At 27.6% G+C, this 19,963-nt stretch overlaps 4 protein-coding genes across 11 annotated transcripts in view; 2 read left to right on the forward strand and 2 right to left on the reverse strand.

Moving 5' to 3' along the window:
* Positions 1–1,243: 1,243 nt before the first annotated feature.
* Positions 1,244–2,823, reverse strand: LOC107997452 (small ribosomal subunit protein uS7m). 2 transcript variants are annotated; one of them, XM_017056058.3, is made up of 6 exons: positions 2,711–2,823; positions 2,419–2,642; positions 2,071–2,256; positions 1,769–2,000; positions 1,541–1,678; positions 1,244–1,408 (listed from the first exon to the last, which is right to left on the reverse strand). In XM_017056058.3, exons 2-6 carry the CDS (start codon positions 2,463–2,465, stop codon positions 1,328–1,330), a joined length of 684 nt encoding a protein of 227 aa, XP_016911547.1. In that variant the 5' UTR covers positions 2,466–2,642; positions 2,711–2,823; the 3' UTR covers positions 1,244–1,327. The 2 variants fall into 2 exon arrangements, with proteins under 2 accessions (XP_016911547.1, XP_061942107.1); XM_062086123.1 differs by having other exon boundaries at positions 2,419–2,480; positions 2,711–2,786.
* Positions 2,792–6,079, forward strand: LOC107997451 (dual specificity mitogen-activated protein kinase kinase 4). Its single transcript, XM_017056057.3, has 10 exons — positions 2,792–3,007; positions 3,088–3,348; positions 3,524–3,595; positions 3,666–3,780; positions 3,882–3,971; positions 4,039–4,216; positions 4,283–4,402; positions 4,557–4,856; positions 4,942–5,168; positions 5,242–6,079. Exons 2-10 carry the CDS (start codon positions 3,306–3,308, stop codon positions 5,405–5,407), a joined length of 1,311 nt encoding a protein of 436 aa, XP_016911546.1. The 5' UTR covers positions 2,792–3,007; positions 3,088–3,305; the 3' UTR covers positions 5,408–6,079.
* Positions 6,080–10,576: 4,497 nt separating this feature from the next.
* LOC107997396 (forkhead box protein J1-B-like) lies at positions 10,577–18,806 on the forward strand. Its single transcript, XM_017055957.3, has 4 exons — positions 10,577–11,601; positions 12,361–12,646; positions 13,152–13,330; positions 13,511–18,806. Exons 2-4 carry the CDS (start codon positions 12,400–12,402, stop codon positions 13,931–13,933), a joined length of 849 nt encoding a protein of 282 aa, XP_016911446.1. The 5' UTR covers positions 10,577–11,601; positions 12,361–12,399; the 3' UTR covers positions 13,934–18,806.
* LOC107997378 (synaptogenesis protein syg-2) overlaps positions 17,286–19,963 on the reverse strand; it is a 51,780-nt gene continuing 49,102 nt past the window's right edge. For 6 of the 7 annotated variants that reach the window (XM_062086109.1, XM_028666519.2, XM_062086108.1 and 3 more), the window contains 3 exons: positions 19,310–19,534; positions 18,921–19,099; positions 17,286–18,805 (listed from right to left, as the gene is read on the reverse strand). In XM_062086109.1, coding sequence (XP_061942093.1) covers positions 18,449–18,805; positions 18,921–19,099; positions 19,310–19,534 — 761 coding nt within the window. In that variant the 3' untranslated portion in view covers positions 17,286–18,448. The remainder of the gene's footprint in view (positions 18,806–18,920; positions 19,100–19,309; positions 19,535–19,963) is intronic. The other variant, XM_062086111.1, reaches the window with a different exon arrangement.

The raw sequence follows: 19,963 nt of genomic DNA on the forward strand, positions 1-19,963 counted from the left end.
ATGATTTCATTTACAAATACTCAATATTATACGATTTCATTTTCAAATAATCAATATATGTAGTTGTATGTTATTTTTAAAGAAAATAACTAAAATTTTTTCTTATTCTTTTTTATATAATATAAATAATAAAAATAGTTCTTTTCGAATGAGTTTTATATTTTATATAATAAAAAAACATAAAAGCGATATTTATAATTTATAATGACGAAGTTTTCTAGCTCATTAATTGTCTATGGCAATAGTGTGCGTTTGTGTTATTGCTAAAAATATTGATTTAAAATTGTTTATTATTTAAATAAAGTTTTATATATTATATTTAATATATATATGTGTAATACATTTTTATATATTATAATTAATTTGTGTTTTAATTATATTATAATTGAATACGAGAGAAAGAAATCTTACAACATTGAATTAATTAATTAATTTGTCGCGTGCTAAAGAATTGAAAAATGTTTTCTATGAATTTACTTAAAGTTAATTTTTTTAAACGATTAAAATATTTTCATAATAATACTAATATTATGATTAATAATTATGTATCAAGTAGTAAAAAATATAATGTATCGTCATCAATGAAATCAGTATTGTATCCAGATTATAAAATAATTTATATATTTCCTTATATTAAAATTCCTTATATATTAAATAAAATGAAGCGTAATTGCACAATTTCTTTCTGTGTAAATATACCAATAACTGTATCTTTACAAATGTGGAATTTTATAACATTGAATGAAAATATAAATATTTTATCTTATAGTAAGTTTGAATAACATTTAATATAATTTTACAATTAAATGTGAAGTTTTATTAATGTTTTGTATTTATTACATATTTTAGCTTTTTTGATAACTCTCATATCACATATTATTACTTATCCATATAATTATTCAGTTGGATCAATATATCTCAAAGAAGATAAAAAAAATTTCAAAGATCAAAAAGTTATAATATCATATGTAAATTATTGGGGTAAAAGAATAAATTTCGAGACTGTTGTTAAGAATATTATTTTTATGAAAAAATCTGGTAAATTATATAACAAATTCTGTATTACATCATGTAAAAATGATTTGAAGATATTTATGAAATATGGAAAAATTGTAGAAAAAAATTATTTTTATAATATTTTTAATGATTTATCATAATATTTATTAATTTGATTAATAATAAATAAATATTTATATATATATACATATATATATATAAATATTTTCATTATAATAAAAAATAATTTTCTTTTTATTTAATTTTTTTTTTATTATTTTATATATTTTATATTATAATATATATTTTAATATTGTTTTTAATATTTTTTTTACAACCATCTATAATGTGCATAAGCTCGATTTGCTTCACATAATTTATGTAATTCTTGTTTCTTTTTAACAACTCGACCCTAAAATATAAGTTAATAATAATTAAATGCAATTTTATATTTTAAAAATTTTGTTTATATAAAAAAAATAACTTATATCATTATATTATGTATTATTTAAATGCATAATAAATTAAAAAAATATAAATATACTTGATTTTTTGCAGCATCAATAATTTCTCTTGCTAATACATTAGAAAATTTTTCAATATTTCCTTTTTCTTGTGCAGTTTTAATTAGCCAGTTTATAGATAAAAATTGAGCTCTACTATCATTCATTGGTATTGGAACCTATATATTTATAATATCAATTTATCAATTTATCAATTAATATCAATTTATTTATCTATTTATATAAAGAAAATTAAATTATATGTGTACCTGATAATAAATTCCACCTCTTTTTATTTTCTTTAATTCTAAAATAGGTGTACAATTTTTTACAGCATGATGCAAAAGTGTCTTTGGATCCAATATTATATTTTCTCTATATTCAGGTGAAGTATTATAATATTCATTTAATTTTATTATTTTAATATTTTCAAAAGTTTCTTCTATTAATTTTCTAGCTAATTGTCTTTTACCTTTTCTCATAAGATGGTTTGTGAACTTTCTAACATAAAATATATATAATTATTTAAAGAAAAAGAGAATGATATAAGTTTTAAATTAAAAAAATTTACCTAATTACTATATCATGAAATTCAGAGCATGTCTCAAATCCAGAAGCTGGTTTTATAGGTGCATGTATTAATTGTTTTATTTTTGCGTTACTATACATTAATTCTTGTTCATCTTTTTTATAAATTGGTTTTATATAATTTGGTGGGAATACACTATAAAATTGAATATCATTTCCTAAATTATATCTATAAAAAAAAAAAAATATTATTTATATAATACTCACATCATATGCATTATAATTATAAAATTTATTTTCGATAAAGGTTATATGATTAATTTTCATATATAATGATATATTACAAATATATAATAACATGCATCAATTGATAAAATTCGAATAATATTACCTTAAATTAGATAGTATTCTTGAATAAAATATTCTTCCAAGGACCATTTTTAATTTTTATATCTATTTTAATAATTTTATTTACATTTAATTGTCTTGTCAAGTTCAATATGATGACAATATTTTTAATAGGTTATATAAAATATTAAAATTTATAATGTAATAAATAATTTAATGTATGAAATAAAAAATTTTATTAAAATCAATATTATTATTTTAATATTCCTAATTAAAAAAAATATAATGAGAGGAAAATATCATGATTCGTAAATACTTAAATATGTAAAATGTACCTTAATATTTTAATTTAAGAAAGTAATTTTCTTGATAAAGTTGATACTAGCGCCTACAATGATGAAGCGTAGAACTATAATAGTTCGAGAATTCCTTCATAGAGTCTCTAGACTTCTAAAAACATGTATAGAAAACGAAAATAAGTGAGCAAGAAGAAACAATTTATATAAAGAATTTATAAAAATTTTTTTTAATACAAGAATTTTTTTAAATAAATTATTAATTCTAGTATAGATCAATGTAAACTTACCATTATATATTTCTTTTTCACTTACACTCAGATGTTATATTGAATGGTACGTATATCATTGTTGTTTCGGTTTCGTCAATTAAGTGAACGTGATAAACTTATAACAAAGTATATTTTTTTTAATAGAAACAGTGTTATATTACAATTAAAATCAAGCGTTTCGCAAAAAGAGAGAGTAAGATTTTTTTATATAGTGATTGCAAAGAAACGAAATTGCACAAATGGTGCACTCATTGCGGAATACATATGCTAGATTGTTAAAATCTTGCGGAAAGGTCTCCTAAAAGGAGTGCCTTTAATAAGAGATTTTTCTTCTGATAGTCATCTATCAAGAATATTAAAAAATGACGGAAAATCGGGGAAATTTTTCAACACCAACTACTCAAAGTAAGTTATAATGTCATAAAATTAATGATAAATATATGAAAGATTTTATATACATAACCTAAACATTAATTTCGTTATTGATAAAAAATAATAATTTTATTGGATATATATATAATATATGTTAAATTATTATATTATATTAAATTATTTATATAATGATATTATTAATATTTAGGTTCTAGTAGACAATTTAATTTCCAACATTTGGATTTTGCATCTATTAATGATGTTCAAAATGAAATGTCAGGTATAGTATCTGTATTTATGCATCATAACATTGTAATGATATAATAACATTTATATTTAATTTATAATAGAAAAAAGGAGACAATTTAAACTTAATTTTCAAACACAAGGAAGTAATATACCACTTAATAATTCAACGAATACTTCTCTTTCTAATTCAACTGGAACTGCAGCCTGTTTACCGATGTAAGTTATATAATAAGTAAAATATTTATATTTAAATCATAAATTTTTGAATTGTAATTGTATATATTTGATATATTTATAATTTTATTTAATAATTATAGATCTTCTCGTCCAAATTTGCCTTTATCTTTGCCTAAATTACCAGTAAGATCTTGTACTGCAGTTCCACAAGAATTACCCGATAAAGCAAGGTATATTTTTGAAATAATCAAATAATTGTTTAATGATATTTTGATGTAATTTAATGGATTATTATAGGGATAAATTACGAATGTGTCAATCAATGCAAAGTACTGGAAAATTACAGCTATCACCAAATGCAGTATATGATTTTACAAGTGAAGATCTTCAAGATCTAGGAGAAATAGGACGAGGAGGATTTGGCACTGTAAATAAAATGATTCATAGGATAAGTGATACTGTTATGGCTGTGAAGGTATGTAATTTATTATTTTTATTATCAAAGCTATCAATCAGTTCATAATATTATATTTAATTATAGAGAATTCGTTCTACAGTGGATGAAAGGGAGCAAAAACAATTATTAATGGATTTAGAAGTTGTAATGAAATCTAACGAATGTCCATGCATTGTACAATTTTATGGAGCTTTATTCAAAGAAGTAAATCTATAATAAATATTTAATAATAATTATTATTTTCTATTCTATTAATTCTACATAATAATTAATCTATATAATAAAGTTTATTTAATAATCTATAATAAATTATTTAATATTAATATTTCATTATTATAATTATTATATCTCTATTTAGGGTGACTGTTGGATTTGCATGGAACTTATGGATACTTCATTAGATATATTTTATAAATTTATTCATGAGGTATTAAAAGAAAGAATACCAGAACGTATTTTAGGAAAAATTACTGTTGCCACAGTAAAGGCGTTGAATTACCTCAAGGAAAAATTAAGAATAATTCATAGAGATGTAAAACCTAGTAATATTCTATTAGATCGACATGGTAATATAAAACTTTGTGATTTTGGTATATCAGGACAATTGGTAGATTCAATTGCACGAACTCGAGATGCTGGATGTAGGCCATATATGGCTGTATGTACAATAATAAAGCACATAATTAATATTTAACAAGATTTATATACGATCAGAAGTATTTAAATTTATTGTAATTTTTCAGCCAGAAAGGATAGATCCTCAACGTGCAAAGGGTTATGATGTTAGAAGTGATGTATGGTCATTAGGAATTACATTAATGGAAATTGCAACTGGTTATTTTCCATATCCAAAGTGGAATTCAGTTTTTGAGCAACTTTATCAAGTAGTTCAAGGTGATCCACCACGTTTATCTCCTAATGAAAATGGGAATCATTTTACAATGGATTTTGTGAATTTTGTGAATACATGGTAAATTATCTGATAATTTTAGTTATGATAAATTTTAATAAAAAAAATAATGATTATTTATTTTTTGTTTTAGTTTAATCAAGGAAGAGACACAGCGGCCGAAATACAATAAATTATTAGAACATCCTTTTATCAGAAAAGCAGAAGAAGACACTGTTGATGTTTCAGCTTATATAAGTGGTGTTCTCGATAACATGGTTCTCAGGGGATTGACGCCTTTTACTACTAATCGGCATTAAGTAAAAAATATAAAATAATACATATTTGTACCTTAATTTCTATAATTTTTCAAATCCTAAATTTGAGTATTGTAAATGAATAGATTATTTGCACTTCAATTTAGTATAGATAGTAAAATTAATCAACCGTCGATCATTGTCGATAATAAATCATTTTGTGTAGAATCATATTATCGTGTCATAAAATTCTTATATACATAGTAATTAGAAGTGTTTAAATAACAAGTTGACATTATTGAATAGTATATAGAAGAAAAGTTTTAAATCAGCTTTTTCATTGAAATTGTAATATGGTTTCAATGAAATATGTTTAAAAAAATTACGAAAGAAATATTTGTTTCATATCTTTATCTTTACAATTGTTTCAACGACGATAACAATTTGTAATAATGACACAGTAAAATTTTGTCAATAATTAGAAACTTGTACAATATGTAATAATATTGAAAGCAACAAGTTAAAATAATCGCTGTTTTAAGCTTTTGTAACTTCGTGATATAATAATTATTGATTTAATCAATTCAAAACAAGAATTCAATTCAAAGAAAATAAAAGAATATAATTATTCTTGTTGGAATAAGTGAAAAGGATATATATTAAAAGTTTAGTATATTTCTTTGATGTATAATTATTCACAAGTAAAATAAGAAAATTTACTTTTCATAATATGAATTTAATTTTTCTTATTCTTTTTTTTTGTTATATACCTTTTTATTATATAGTTATATATAAATTATAAAAAATAATTAAATTTTCCTTAATTTAATGCTATGAAAGAAATACTATAAGTATAGATTGCATAATAACTTTGTTCTTTTATAATATTGAAAGAAAAAGATTTTTAAAAAGAATAACAATTAAAAATTAAAAATATTTAATAGAAATTATTTTGATTTTAAATAGTTCCTCTGAAATTGAATTAAATATGTATGCATGAATAAATAAAAATTAATCATAATAAATAATGTATAAAATATATAGCAAACATAATAATTATACATGTATGATATATATATATATATATTTATCATACACGCATATAAAATAACTAATATTTCAAAATTGTTTTGTTTTTATAAATTTTATAACGAAAAACGCTTTATAAAAATATATTATTTTGAAAAATTTCAAATTTTGCAATAGGAAAATATAGTAATTTTATAAATAAGAATGTCATTTTTTTCATATATTTGAATAAAACAATAGAAATGGATAGAATCTGATAGACATAGATATAACATTTAATGGGATATTCAATATTTTGAAATACTTTAAAAAAGGAAAAAAATTATATACTTTAAAAAATAAATTAATTAGATATTGAAGCCATTTTTTTGACATAAATTTTACAAAGGATAGACAAAGAGAAGAAATAGCGAGGAGAGGACAGATATATGGATAAAAATTAGGAAATCAGTTTTATTTCTAAAATATCACAAATGAAATACTAATAATCTATAAAGAAAACAAATACTGGAAGAAAGATAGAGATAGGATAGGATCGTCATCGCTATCTTTTGAGCAATATCTTGGAGATATTTCTCCAAAAGCGGAATAAAATAGAATAACAAATTAGTGTCAAATCTTTGAAAGATTTTTAGAAATATGATTTTAAAAAAAAATGTCTTTGGCATTTAAGAGATGGCGATAATAATCAATTCTTATTCTATCTCGTATCTTTTTTACTTACTTATGTAACCTTATATATTGAGTTTCATTTGCGGCATTTTAAAGGTGGCGCTGGTTCTTGAATTTTTATTCTATCTGTCTTTATTCTATCTTTTCTTACTATTTCCTTTTTTTATCTATATTATGTGCATGATAATAGACGAGACACGGGATATCAATTGAACACTTTCAACATTAAAATTGTAATTTAATATATTAATCTTTAATATAAAATTGTTATTCTAGTTATCTATTTCACAACAATTTATACAAATATAATCATATATTTGTAAAATACTTGCAATATATACGCTTACAATATTCTGTAATGAAATATTTATTATTAAGTTAAATAAGTTTAATTAATTATTATTATTATTAATTATTATTAAGTTAAGTTGCAATCTTATTTCGAATTAAATCGATATCATTGAGAATTAATTAAAATCAATGAATAAGAATCAAAAATATATAAATTTTTAGATTTTAAATTTATCAATAAATGTATAATATTAATAATCAATTAACTTCAATTAATACTAATTTAACGTTATTTTATGTTTTTTTTTTGTTATATTTTTTGAATTTATGATCAAATTAAATCAATAATTGAATTTTTTTTTCTAACGAATGGATATGAAGTAATTATTTAGATAAGTATTAAATTAAGCATAAATTATGAGTGATCGTAATTGCATTTAAAAAGAAAAATATATTTGATTCGAGAAAATAAAAAAAAAATGATGGAAAGATATATGATAAAGATATAAAATAATATTATTATAATTATATTTCATTTTGCTTCATAATATTTTAGTTTAGAAACTGATTATCTAAATATCTAAATTTTTCAATTTTATAAGATGTTGCTATATAGTACGTATAAATAGTACGTATAAACACACATGTGTAACAAAATATAACGATAATGATATATATAATAATTCTCTGATGGCGCTCTTTATCTTCTCTTTCTGTAAAAAATATATGTTTTAGTAAAGATTCCTTATTAAAAAATTGTGAAAAATTATAAAAAATAATTGATACTTGATATATAATTAAAAGCTTTGCTAAATTTATATTATTGATAACCATTATTCTTGTTCTTTGCGATTGTCACTGTGGTAGTTGAAATCAATTCTTTTGAATATTTTATTAAAGCACCATCATTCTCCTGAAATCTATACCTACTCACATTCGCGTCTATATTTGAAACTTCGCAAAGTAATATCTATTCTTTTAAATTAACCATTGAAATACGTCCACATCATCTCTTATGTGATGACCTATAAACATTTCCTAAGGGAATATATTAAAATCTATTGATTTTAAATCGATCTATACTTTCGAAAGAAACATTGTTTTTCATTTAAATTATTTCAAATTAATATTTATAATAGATAGTTTTTGGAAATTTTTAGCGTTTCGCTTTTTATTCCGTCTAATTTATTTCAATCAATTTAAATTTAAACAAATATATTTTATATATTTTATATATTCTTATAATTAAATAAATATAGAGTGCCTTTGAAACATATTTTGAACATTTTTGAAAAAATATTTGTTTATTTTATTAAATTAATTTTTCTTTTTGTAACATGTCTCATATACGTATATATTTATTAAAAAAAATTATTTAAAAAAAAATGATTATACATTAAAATATATTTCTTATCAAAATCTAAACAATTTTTTAATTCCGATAGAAATAATATAAACATTTTGAATATATTACATATTAATCGTAGTCTTACATCACAGAAAAAATTAATTTAAATCTTATACATATAAAATTTCCATTTTGTTTTATGTGTTAATATTAATTCTGCTTATAATTTTTCATATATACATATATATATATATTTGTAAGATATAATTTTATGATATTATAAAGATATTGTACGTTTTGCATGGAAAATATGAGAACGATAATATAATAAATGAAAATGAAAAGGAAATGAAGGATAATGAAAAAGTATCGATTATAAAATAGTAAAATATAGGGATAATTCCAAAAGGAAAATTTTAGCAACAATTGGTAATGATAATAGATAGCGGTAAAACGGAAAGTGATGGTGAGTCACAACCTGACACACAGCACAGGGAGGGTAGCAGGTGCTACTACTGTTGTTGGTGCTGGTACTGTTGGTGCTGCTGGTGTTACCATTATTGCAGGGGTGACCAGCTGGATAGGCCAGCAGGGGAACGGATGTTCCCAGGAGATTATTGATCGTGTATGTAGATATTTCCACTTCAACTACGTAGACGACGGTATGGAATTTTGCTCGAACAATCTATCGAACTTGTATTTTCCATCCTTTATTTTCGTTCATCTAAAATGGATAAAATTCAATTTGTATCCTCGCTCGAAAAGAATACTTATGTATAGTTTCGAAGAGATAAAAAATCGAGATGGATTTTTCTTTCGACAATCAATGCACGCACACGCGCGCGTCCAATATTTCAATAGCATAGAGCAAAATATAAGCTGTATTTAATTTTCGAAATGGGATGTAGAATCTCATTTCGAATTCTATTTCTCGATAATATCGGAAAAATTGTAATTATTCTACGTATAATCCTTATAGAAATTACTTTGAGATGTATTACCGAGAGAGAGAGAGAAGAGAGAGAAACATTCTTTTTAGGTTTTGAGCACTAATAATGCGTACGACGATCATTGCATTTATATATTTTTCAATTTAATAATTTATGATATATAAAACATGCCGATAATAGTATACAATATTTCAAATTCATTCATCGTACATCGCATGAATATTTCACATTTTTTCGAAAAAATAAATAACAAAATGCAAGATCCGTTCGATTCAACATTACGAAGGTGATTGCCGAATGTGCGATCTTTCTTAATGGATACTTATTTTAAATTTTTTTCTCGATATCGCGATTAGAGGGTTGGTCAACCATTCGATAACGCCCACTCGATGATCCTACCCCGGGGTAAAATGGTTTCAACATCTCGTGCAAATTTACGATGAAATTTTCGTTCTAACGATCTTAACAGACATCGACCAATAATAAGCAAGCTTCAGAAATTTTACACGCCATTCTGAACGTCGTCGAATAGCCGTGGTTCTTTCCCCTCTCTTTTACGCTGGGATATCGCAAGTGACGGTCACTGCCTTTCTGATTCGATCAATGAAAGTACCTGTACCAGAATGTTCAGGCTATGCGACCACCCCTACTGACAATAAACCGTACGAACACCTGATTTTTATTTCTTTTTTCGATACAATATTCGAAATATTAATATTTTTCTTTCGATCAATCATGATCATTCTTTTTCAATGCAATTCGAAAGAAATAAATATATCAGTCGTCTTTAAATCGTGAACGTCGAAATTAATTTTATCTTATTTTTCTTACACGAATCTCTCGATAAAAAAATGATTTTTTCCTAATAAATATTTCACAAATTTGACTTTTCTTCTTTAGAACTCGCTCCTAATAGAAAGAAAAAAAAAAGAAAAAAAATAGTTACTCTATTCTAGATTCCACGTTTCAATTTAATTTCACAAAATTTTTAGACGATCCTTTATCCATTTGGTCGTTGTTGAATGTTACATTTCCGATTAAATACTCGAGCAGTGAAAAATTTAGCAACATGATACACACTTGTACATATTTCGTAATATTATCTCTTTCGACTTTTTTCATGCATAAAAATTGTTTCAAAATTTATCCAATAGTACAAAATTGAATCCACTTGTATATCTACAATATACAATAAATCACGAAAATATTCATTATCTTAATTAATTCGTTAACTCGGAAATTCATTTAATTCTGATTTTAATTTTCCTCTCTCTTCTTTTTCGAAGGAGGTCGAAAAATCTATTTTTAAAATCGTGCAACAAATTTCTGCCAACGAGGTGTATGGGACCGTGTCGAATAAAGTTCGTTTGAATTTGAAGAAACGTGTTGGAGAGAGAGAAAAAAAAAAAAAAGAAAGAAAAAAGAACCGTATATTATATATAATACACGAAAAATGATTGTCCACCAATGTATATCTTCTTTGTGCTCGTATGAAAGATCGAACGTGTCAGTTAAAAAAAAAAAAAACAAAATTGGAAGGTAAGTATCGAGGGCGAATTTCTGTTCCGTTAGAGAAACGAAAAGAAGAGAAGGGAAAAAAGAAAAAAAAGGAAAGGTTTGCACGCAGCAGGTTCGAGCAGCGTGTACATACGGTCCACCTGCAAGAGGGAGTCCAACACCTGTCACGCACACAAACCACGGCCAATGGTTTACGGCAACCAGGTAGATTCAAAGTGGGGGGATTATCAGAGCTTTCGTTACCCCTTGGTACTAGTTTCATTCGAACGATCATGCGGTTTACATGTTTTTTATTACACACCGATGAAAATGTGCATACGTGATGTAACGAATCGTAATCGTGCTCCCATTTTCAAGTTTTTCTATTAACCGGATGTTAAATGTTCTGCCGAAAGTGAACGATCTCGTACCTTTACCTTCGGATGTGACGATATTAAAAATGTTTTGAGGTGTGTGTTGTGATTCGTTCGACGTATTCCTCCGCCCCCTCTCTCTGTCTCTCGATTTCGTTTAAATTTCCCAATTATCGATTAATTGTTCTCAGTCGCAATATCAGAATAGGTAGAATTTCGATGCACCAGAATTGCCTCTGTCGATAGAATTCGTTAAAAAAGAAAAGGAAGACAAAATTTCGTTCTATTATAATGAACAAAATGTCAATATTTGTGACTGTTATTCCAACGATATTATAAAAAATGATTAATTCCATTTGCAAAAGTTGTTTGGAATATCCTATCATTAATTGTGCAATTGTTACGATCGTTACGATAATTAAAATATTCCATATTCTTACACATGTATCTGTTATTAAATTTTTACATAAATATTTATACTTTTAACATTTACAATTGTAATTATTAACCGAATTCTTACAATTACGTATATATCACATGTACAGTACTTTTGATATTCGAGCGAGTGATAAATATCATAAGACGCAGCAACAATTAGAAATTTAAAAAATTTATAAACTCTAAACATTAGATCGTTCAAAACTGCAATTAATTTTTGAAAAATCTATATAATGATATAATCCATTTCTATCTATTATCATATAGGTAAATACATGCGTGCGATTACGATTTAGAATATAGGAATGCATTTTAATTCGAATAAACAGCTTTGAACACCTTCTTCCATGCGTAATAAGATAATCCAACTAATAATTTGTTGAAGATAACGTAACAATTTTCGTTGTTTTTATCTAGATACGTAGCATTGTTCGTTCGATACTTATGCGATGAAAAATGGTGAAAATGAAGGGAGAATCGATCGATGTTGAGAAACGAATGAATCGTGACTCACCGAGTATGAAGGAAAATATGCATAATGACGATTGCGATGTCGAAGCTGAATTGACCAGTCTTTCGTGGTTACAATCGCTCGACATTACGAGTGCTTCTAGTTTGCCAACGCCTCCTTGTTCTCCATCTCCACCACCAGTGACGCGACAACCAAGGAAAAAGCTTTCACCCTTGATCAAGGCCGAATTAGGTAAACCATTTCCTTCGAATCATTTTTTCATTTTCTTTCGATTCTTCCATCATTAAAAGAATCTTAAATGCATCTAATAATCTTAAATGATATTAGGTTAATGCGCACAAAATATCGTTTCTTTCCAATTCAAATTCGATGATCAGAAGCTCATTCATTCCTGCATCGATTGTTATATCAATCATGTATTTTTCAATATTATAATTAATAAATTTCGAGTCGTCGTTTCTTACTTCTTCGTTATAACATGATCGTATAACCACGATTAAAAACAAAATATACATCAAATATATTCATTTATATCAATTTAATATTCTTTCGATTATTATTCACTAATTTATCTTTTTTTTATTATTAAAAAAATATATATATATATATACACATATATATATAAAAGGAAAATAAAATCGGTCTCTTTTATTCGTCTACATATATCCATCCTTAAATCGTAAAAATATCGTGAAAATATCCCATGTAAATGAACGTTTCGTTGATTTTTGTTTAGATCTAGCTGCAAATGCCGACAAGTATCGAACTGATCCTGACGCAAAACCGCCATTTTCATACGCCACCATCATTTGCCTGGCGATGCGTGCGAATAATAACAAAGTGTCTCTCTCAAACATATACGCATGGATTCGAGAAAATTTCTTATTTTACAAATATGCCGATCCTGCTTGGCAGGTGTGTATAAACATTTTCCATTATCATTTATAACGCGCCGCTGCAATATCGTTAAAATATCTTACGAACGAAATCTTTTTCGTAATTGTTTTTCTTTTTCTTTTTTTTTTTTTTCTTACGATTAGATTAACGATCCCCTCCCCCCTTTTTTTTCTTAACCCTTCCTTTTATTTCGAACAGAATTCAATTCGACACAATCTATCGTTGAATAAATGTTTCGTCAAGTTACCACGTTCGAAAGATGAGCCAGGCAAGGGTGGTTTCTGGAAATTAGATTTGGAGAGAATGGAGGAAGGTAGAAAATCGAAACGGCGGGCAACCATGTCCCAACGAATTCGTGGATCGAAGAAATTAACGTCTGGAAAAACAATGGTAACGAACGATGCACAAAGCAATTGTGCTCCATCGATCAATTGTCCCTCCACCTTGTACGAGACTCCGCCCAGTAGCGTATCTCCTCCGATTCCGGATTGTCTCTCAGAAATTCCTGACTCTACGCAAGTCAGTTTAAGCGAGGACGATCTAACCGGTTTGTTGATCGCTACCGCGGGTTGGGACGAGAATCAATTGGATCTCTTAGATTCCCTTCTCGACACTCTGTAAAAACGACCCTCTCTCCTATTTATGCGAACTCAAACACGTTTACTTACGTTTAATTTCCGCGACTTCTCGTTCACCCGGAACAAATTGTACGCAGCTCGGTCGATAAGTAAGTTATTCCTTCTCCTCCAACGTACCGCGCTCTAAAAAATAAAGATAGAAAAATTTTTCTTGAATAGATGCAACGTTCCAAAATTCGATACATAGATTCTACAAGAGGAAAACAAATCGTTCTCACCGTTTTATGCACCTCAGAACGCAAGGTTGAGACAATATCGGGACGCAAAATTGTTTAAAGATGCGATACATAAATTAATTCCTTGAGAATTAATAATTCGAATGTAAGTTTTTTGTTAGTGACATTTTTCTTTTCTATTGTATTAAAAGGAGAAGGGGGAAATTTACTTACTGACCGACTCACGTACATTTCCAAAGCTTTTCCTCGATGTGAAACGAATTTAAATACATATATATAAAATATATAGAAAACTGGAGCCAACTTTACAAGAGTCTGTGTATTCAATGATTTACAATATTTGCAATCCGATATTAGAATTAATTTCTAATACGTCATCTCGAGAAGTTTGGTTTAAAGTTCAAAGTAAATATCGTTGCGAAACGTATCGACGGCTGACCGAAATAAAACTTGGCTACTGTGCATAGCGTAGCGCTATATATATTTTAAAAATGATACAGCGAACCGGGGCAACGGAATAATCCGTTATTTTAATCGAACAATGCTGCACGATCTTTCGACCAACGTGTTTATTTTTCCGTGTTTATTTTTTAATCGATCGTCGCAGTTGCGGAGAATAATCAATTAGATTTCGAATTTCCTTCCCTAATAATTTTTCTAGCTTTCTGCAAAATGAGTTAGATTTTTTTTTTTGAATTTTGTTCGGCTTTTTATCTTTCCAACGATCGTCGAATTTATTTATGGGATTTATCGTTATTTGTCGTAAAAAATTCTATCTAGAGATACTTTATTCGTTAAGAGTTAGAGGAATATAAATCGTGTACACGAAATATTTAAATCATTAAATACACAGGATAACCGGTAGTGCCCTTTTTCTGGATAAATAATTAAATTTTAGTTATAAAAGTTCAGTTTCGATTTAATTTGATACCTAGACTTTTAACATTACGTTACTCAATTAAAACAATGGTAAATATGTCGATTTTTTTAAAAAATGTGAAAAAATGAAGAAATCTATTATTTTCTCCAATTCATTTAAATTAATTTGCACGTTGATCGATAATAAATTTTAGAGGAGAGCAGAAAAATTGAAAAAAGATATTAATCGAAATGTATATAAAATGTTTCAATTATTTTAAATTAATTTAAAAAAAAATGATATTTACTTATTCAGCAATAATTATTACTGTTGAAATATTTGTTAATACGGAGACATGATTTTCGCTTATTACTTGACTGAACATATTATATATGTATACATATATACATATATATATATAGAGACAAAAATTTTAATAAATCGATAAGTTAATAAAATACTGTGTACTGAAAAGTAATTATAATATTTGTGACACAGTAATTTGCAGTGTGCCTTCGAAATAATAATAAAAAAAAATAAATATTTATGATATCGTACATTTGCCAACTCCATTAATTCGTGCAGAGTATATTTCGTATTCCTGCTTTAAAATAATAAAATACAAAGTGCCTTATAAGTATTATCCGCAAAAAAGTTATTATTACTTTAATTCTTAATATTATTCCGGAAAATTGTCATACGTTGCAGACAATAATAAAATACGATTCGACGCCACTCTCCGACAATTTACAATTTATTTACCAATGTTTTGTCGATCGATGAAATAAGATAATAATATTATAAACGTGAAATAATCAAACGAAAGACAACAAATAATTGTTAAATCGATAAAACAGTGAGAAATTATGTAATAGATTTCAATAAATGATATGAAAAGGAAAAAAAAAAAAAAAAAGAAAAAAAAGATGTCGGAAAATTGTTTGCAATTTGTAATACTTTTCTGAAACGATGAGTTTTCGTAATTGTGCAAGATTATATATATTTACATATGTATGTGTGTCGTCATAGAAGGCTAATATGTGAATTAATCGTTGACAAATTGAATTTTTTTTTTCCAAAAAAAAGTATTATACCCGCAACGATGGTTGCGGCGATGATTTATATAAATGAAAAATACGAATGAATTTTTTTAACTTAAGTAAAAAACGATTAATTGATATATTTGTTACGTAACGTAGACGTAGAAGTTAATTTCCGTCCAGATATCGTTTGCAATATTTTATAAAATAATTGTACAATACGTCTCGTATCTTTATCGACGTCTCGTTCTTTTTGTCCTTAATTTATTAGAAAGAAAGGATATTATCGAGTAAGTAAGTATATTATAGTATAGTGTTCATAAAAAAATATGCACGTGATTTTAATAATTATGCACCGAAACGATCGTAACTATTAAGAATCACTTTGTATGGATTGTAAGTGAAATGTAGGAATACACCAAAGAATAGTAAATACTTTGCATATGGATGTTTTATTAAAGACAACGAGTTATTGACGAAGACGCGAAACTTCCATTGTATAACTTATATACATATATATATATATACATATATATATATATCTATCGTGGATTTTAATATATTTTAATAATATTATTTGTAAATAAATTTTTTTTTTTCCTGTTTTAAGTTTCTACATTCGAAATAGAGATACTTCTCGAAGGTACGTGTAATTTATCTTTATAACGGCACCTCGTTTTTCCACGCGAGCTCGAAATAAATTCAAATTATACAAATATATTTGCAATTTGATATTTAATATTTTAAGTTTTATAAAATGAATTTAATCGATAATTGTGTTATGTACACTTAAGTATATTGCATCAAATAAAAACATTCCCGTAATACTTGTTTTCGTACACAATATTTATTTACGAGATTAATGTAATGTATTTTCCAAGAGAAAAAATAACAATAAGAACGATGTGAATAATAATTTTTGTATCGAATACACGGTTACCTGCATTACCCGTATCGACAGAATCCTGATATTTTATTCTCTACGTTTTTTGCATGCAGGGATAAAATCAGAACGTAAAAATAAAATTTCATATCAATTTTAATATCGATAATCCGTAGAAAAATCCGAAAGTAAGTTTTCCAAGAAGAAAAAGTTGTACAATTTTAAATGGAAAGACGAGAAAGATAGAATTTGATTCTACGATTTTACGAATTTATAGTTAAATTGATTAAAATGCAAGGAAAATTATTAAAAAAACTGTGGATATATACGATTATAATTGTGTAATGGAAGGAATAGATATTTACGAAATCATCAAGTTATCAAAAAATGGGGAAGAAAGTTTTATTAGGTATAAAATATTTACACATTTGTTAGACCGAACAACTTGGAATTCCTATGTTCTCTATAAGAAATAAAGAAGAAACTTTACTCATCTTCGATTACCGATAGACTAGTTCTAATCGATTTATTAATTAACAAATATATATATAAGAGAGAAAAATTAAACTGGTCCTAATCCTCTGGTCGTTTATCTCAACATCACAGTCTCCTTTAAGAGTAACAGAGAGAGTTTCATACGAGAAATTTTATCGAGTAAAATCATTGGAAGCGAAACGAATATTATCGATCGTGTTGCGCGTGTTTGAGTTTGTGGGGTATCGAAAAAAAGATTGTGATGTTGGATTATCTACGCGTTCCGTAGTTCAAAATATATCACGCACAATTAAGTTGAAAAATAATTTCTAAATCACGACACGTTCCTTACGCAACTTTTGCGCTTGTAAAACTTACAATAACACCGTGAAAAAAGATTTTACGTACGTACGAAACGATCGTCATTCTTTTATTAAATACATATCCTGAAATCGTGCGGCCGCAACTTATTTGACACTTTTTCTTCCTTTTCCTTTCTTCTTTTTTTTTCTTTTTTTTCCCTTTTTCTCGCATTTTTAATAGCAGCAAAAAACAGTTTTTTTTTAGTTCTTTAGTGGAATAAGTGGAGCGCTCGCAAATTTCAAATCAGTCTTATTGAACAAATTTCAATGTAACCGATCAATATCCTTGAACAATTTGTGGATTAACAATAATATCACGCTCTTATCATTAAATACGATTAAGACGATTCATTGTTCCTTCGTATTTATTCTCTACTTTGTTTCACAATTAATATTCGACAATTAACGATTGATCAGTCCACTCGACATTGATTTTGTTAACTACTTTACACGCTTATCCTATAGGTATTAAATAGCATATATACACGAGTACGCATGTATGTACGTATGTATGTATGTATGTATGTATGATGCATGTATCCGTCTGTATATGTGTATACGTGTGTGCGTGTGCGTGGTAGATTTTCATCATGGTAGGACAAATGGTTAAAGAAATAACCATAAATTTCGTAAACTAGACGCGCAGATTGATCACACGATCAAACGTAGTACTCGTTGATATTTAGCGCGTCGGAATCGCATCCCTATACGCAACTCTCTTGGGTCGATATCAACGGTGTACGAACGGTGACAACCTCTCTGGTCGGATGTTTGCCACTCATGGTCGAAACGTTACAGTCTTGAAACGTACTTCTCGTCGACAGTGGCGCCAATGTGAACGGCAAAGGAGGCGGCGAGGGATCGCCTTTCAACGACCTCGTGTTGTGATCTATACAAGCGTAAATCGTCGTTTCTCTGGTGCACGGTTTTCCGTAACCCTCCAGGGTGCTTAAACTCCCGATTCCGCTTACGATACCCGTCAACTTGGTGTCGGTTGCCAAAGTCGACAATGCCGTTGGCCGTGACAGGCACAGTTCGGCGTACGTAACCTCGTTCGACAACTGAAAGAAAGAAAGAAGGAAAGAAAGAAAAGAAAAAAAAAAGAAAAGAAAAGAGAAACACTTACTTCTCGGGTTATTTAAATACTTTTTAAATCTTTCTTAAAGCGAAACTCACCGACAATGTTGGATAATTGTTATACTCTTGCGAATACGGCGATAAACCTTGCAGATGAGTCACTTGTTGTATAGAGAGCGAAGTCGATGGAAGTCTATCCGGCGTGCTCTGCGTTGCCAACGGAGTGCCGGATATCGATCCCGTCAATTGATAATCCGAACCTTTAAATTTAACACCACCTTTTAAATACGAATCATTGTTATTATCGTTACGATTTAAGCGTGCCATTCATATTTATATCTACATATATGTCTCTCTTGCAAGTCTCTAATCATCCATTCCATTGATTCCACCTCGAAACGAAAAATTAATCCTTGGAATTGGAATGGATACATTATTTGTTTTCATCGATTCTTAGTGACAATTTTTTTTTTTTGGTCGATTTATACCTTTGTTTATGGGGACAACGTCCGGATTTCTGTCGTCGGTATCGTACAAATCCTCGGAACTAGGAACGGCACTCTTCTTTAACGGTAGATCGCTCGGTCTCTGAGCCCTCCTCTCGTTTCTTATCTTCATAGCTACCAGAGTAGCTACGGTAACGAAAAGTAACGCGGTCACTACACCGATCAGTCCTCCTAATAACGGAGTGATCTCAAACGGTACCGGTATACCTGTAACCAAACCAAGACACATCAATTCGTATAATTGCGTGTACAAAGCGACGGTCGAAGGGGAAAAATATGAGGAAATTGGGGACGAGAGAAGCGAACACGTACGTTTCGTCTCGGGATTGCCAGCCAGACTCATCAGTAGGGCTACGACTGACAACCCCTGCCCTAGACGTTGACGGAAAATTGTCCGATCGAATTCGTTAAAGAAATTCGTTAAATTCGCATTCGTTGGCAGAGAAGAGAGACGACGAGGAAGGAGAGACGAATTTCCTCTCATCGACGTCTCGTTGTCACCAATTCGTCGCGTCACGTCCGGATCCCGGGGAACACGGGTTCGAGAACTAGGTTTCTCTTGCTCTTAATCCTTTACCGTTCACTCGAGATGCGATGGTGCACGAAAAACACGTTTCGTCTCGGGATTGTCAGCCA

Source organism: Apis cerana, linkage group LG15 (genome assembly GCF_029169275.1).
Source record: "Apis cerana isolate GH-2021 linkage group LG15, AcerK_1.0, whole genome shotgun sequence".
Taxonomy (NCBI): domain Eukaryota; kingdom Metazoa; phylum Arthropoda; class Insecta; order Hymenoptera; family Apidae; genus Apis; species Apis cerana.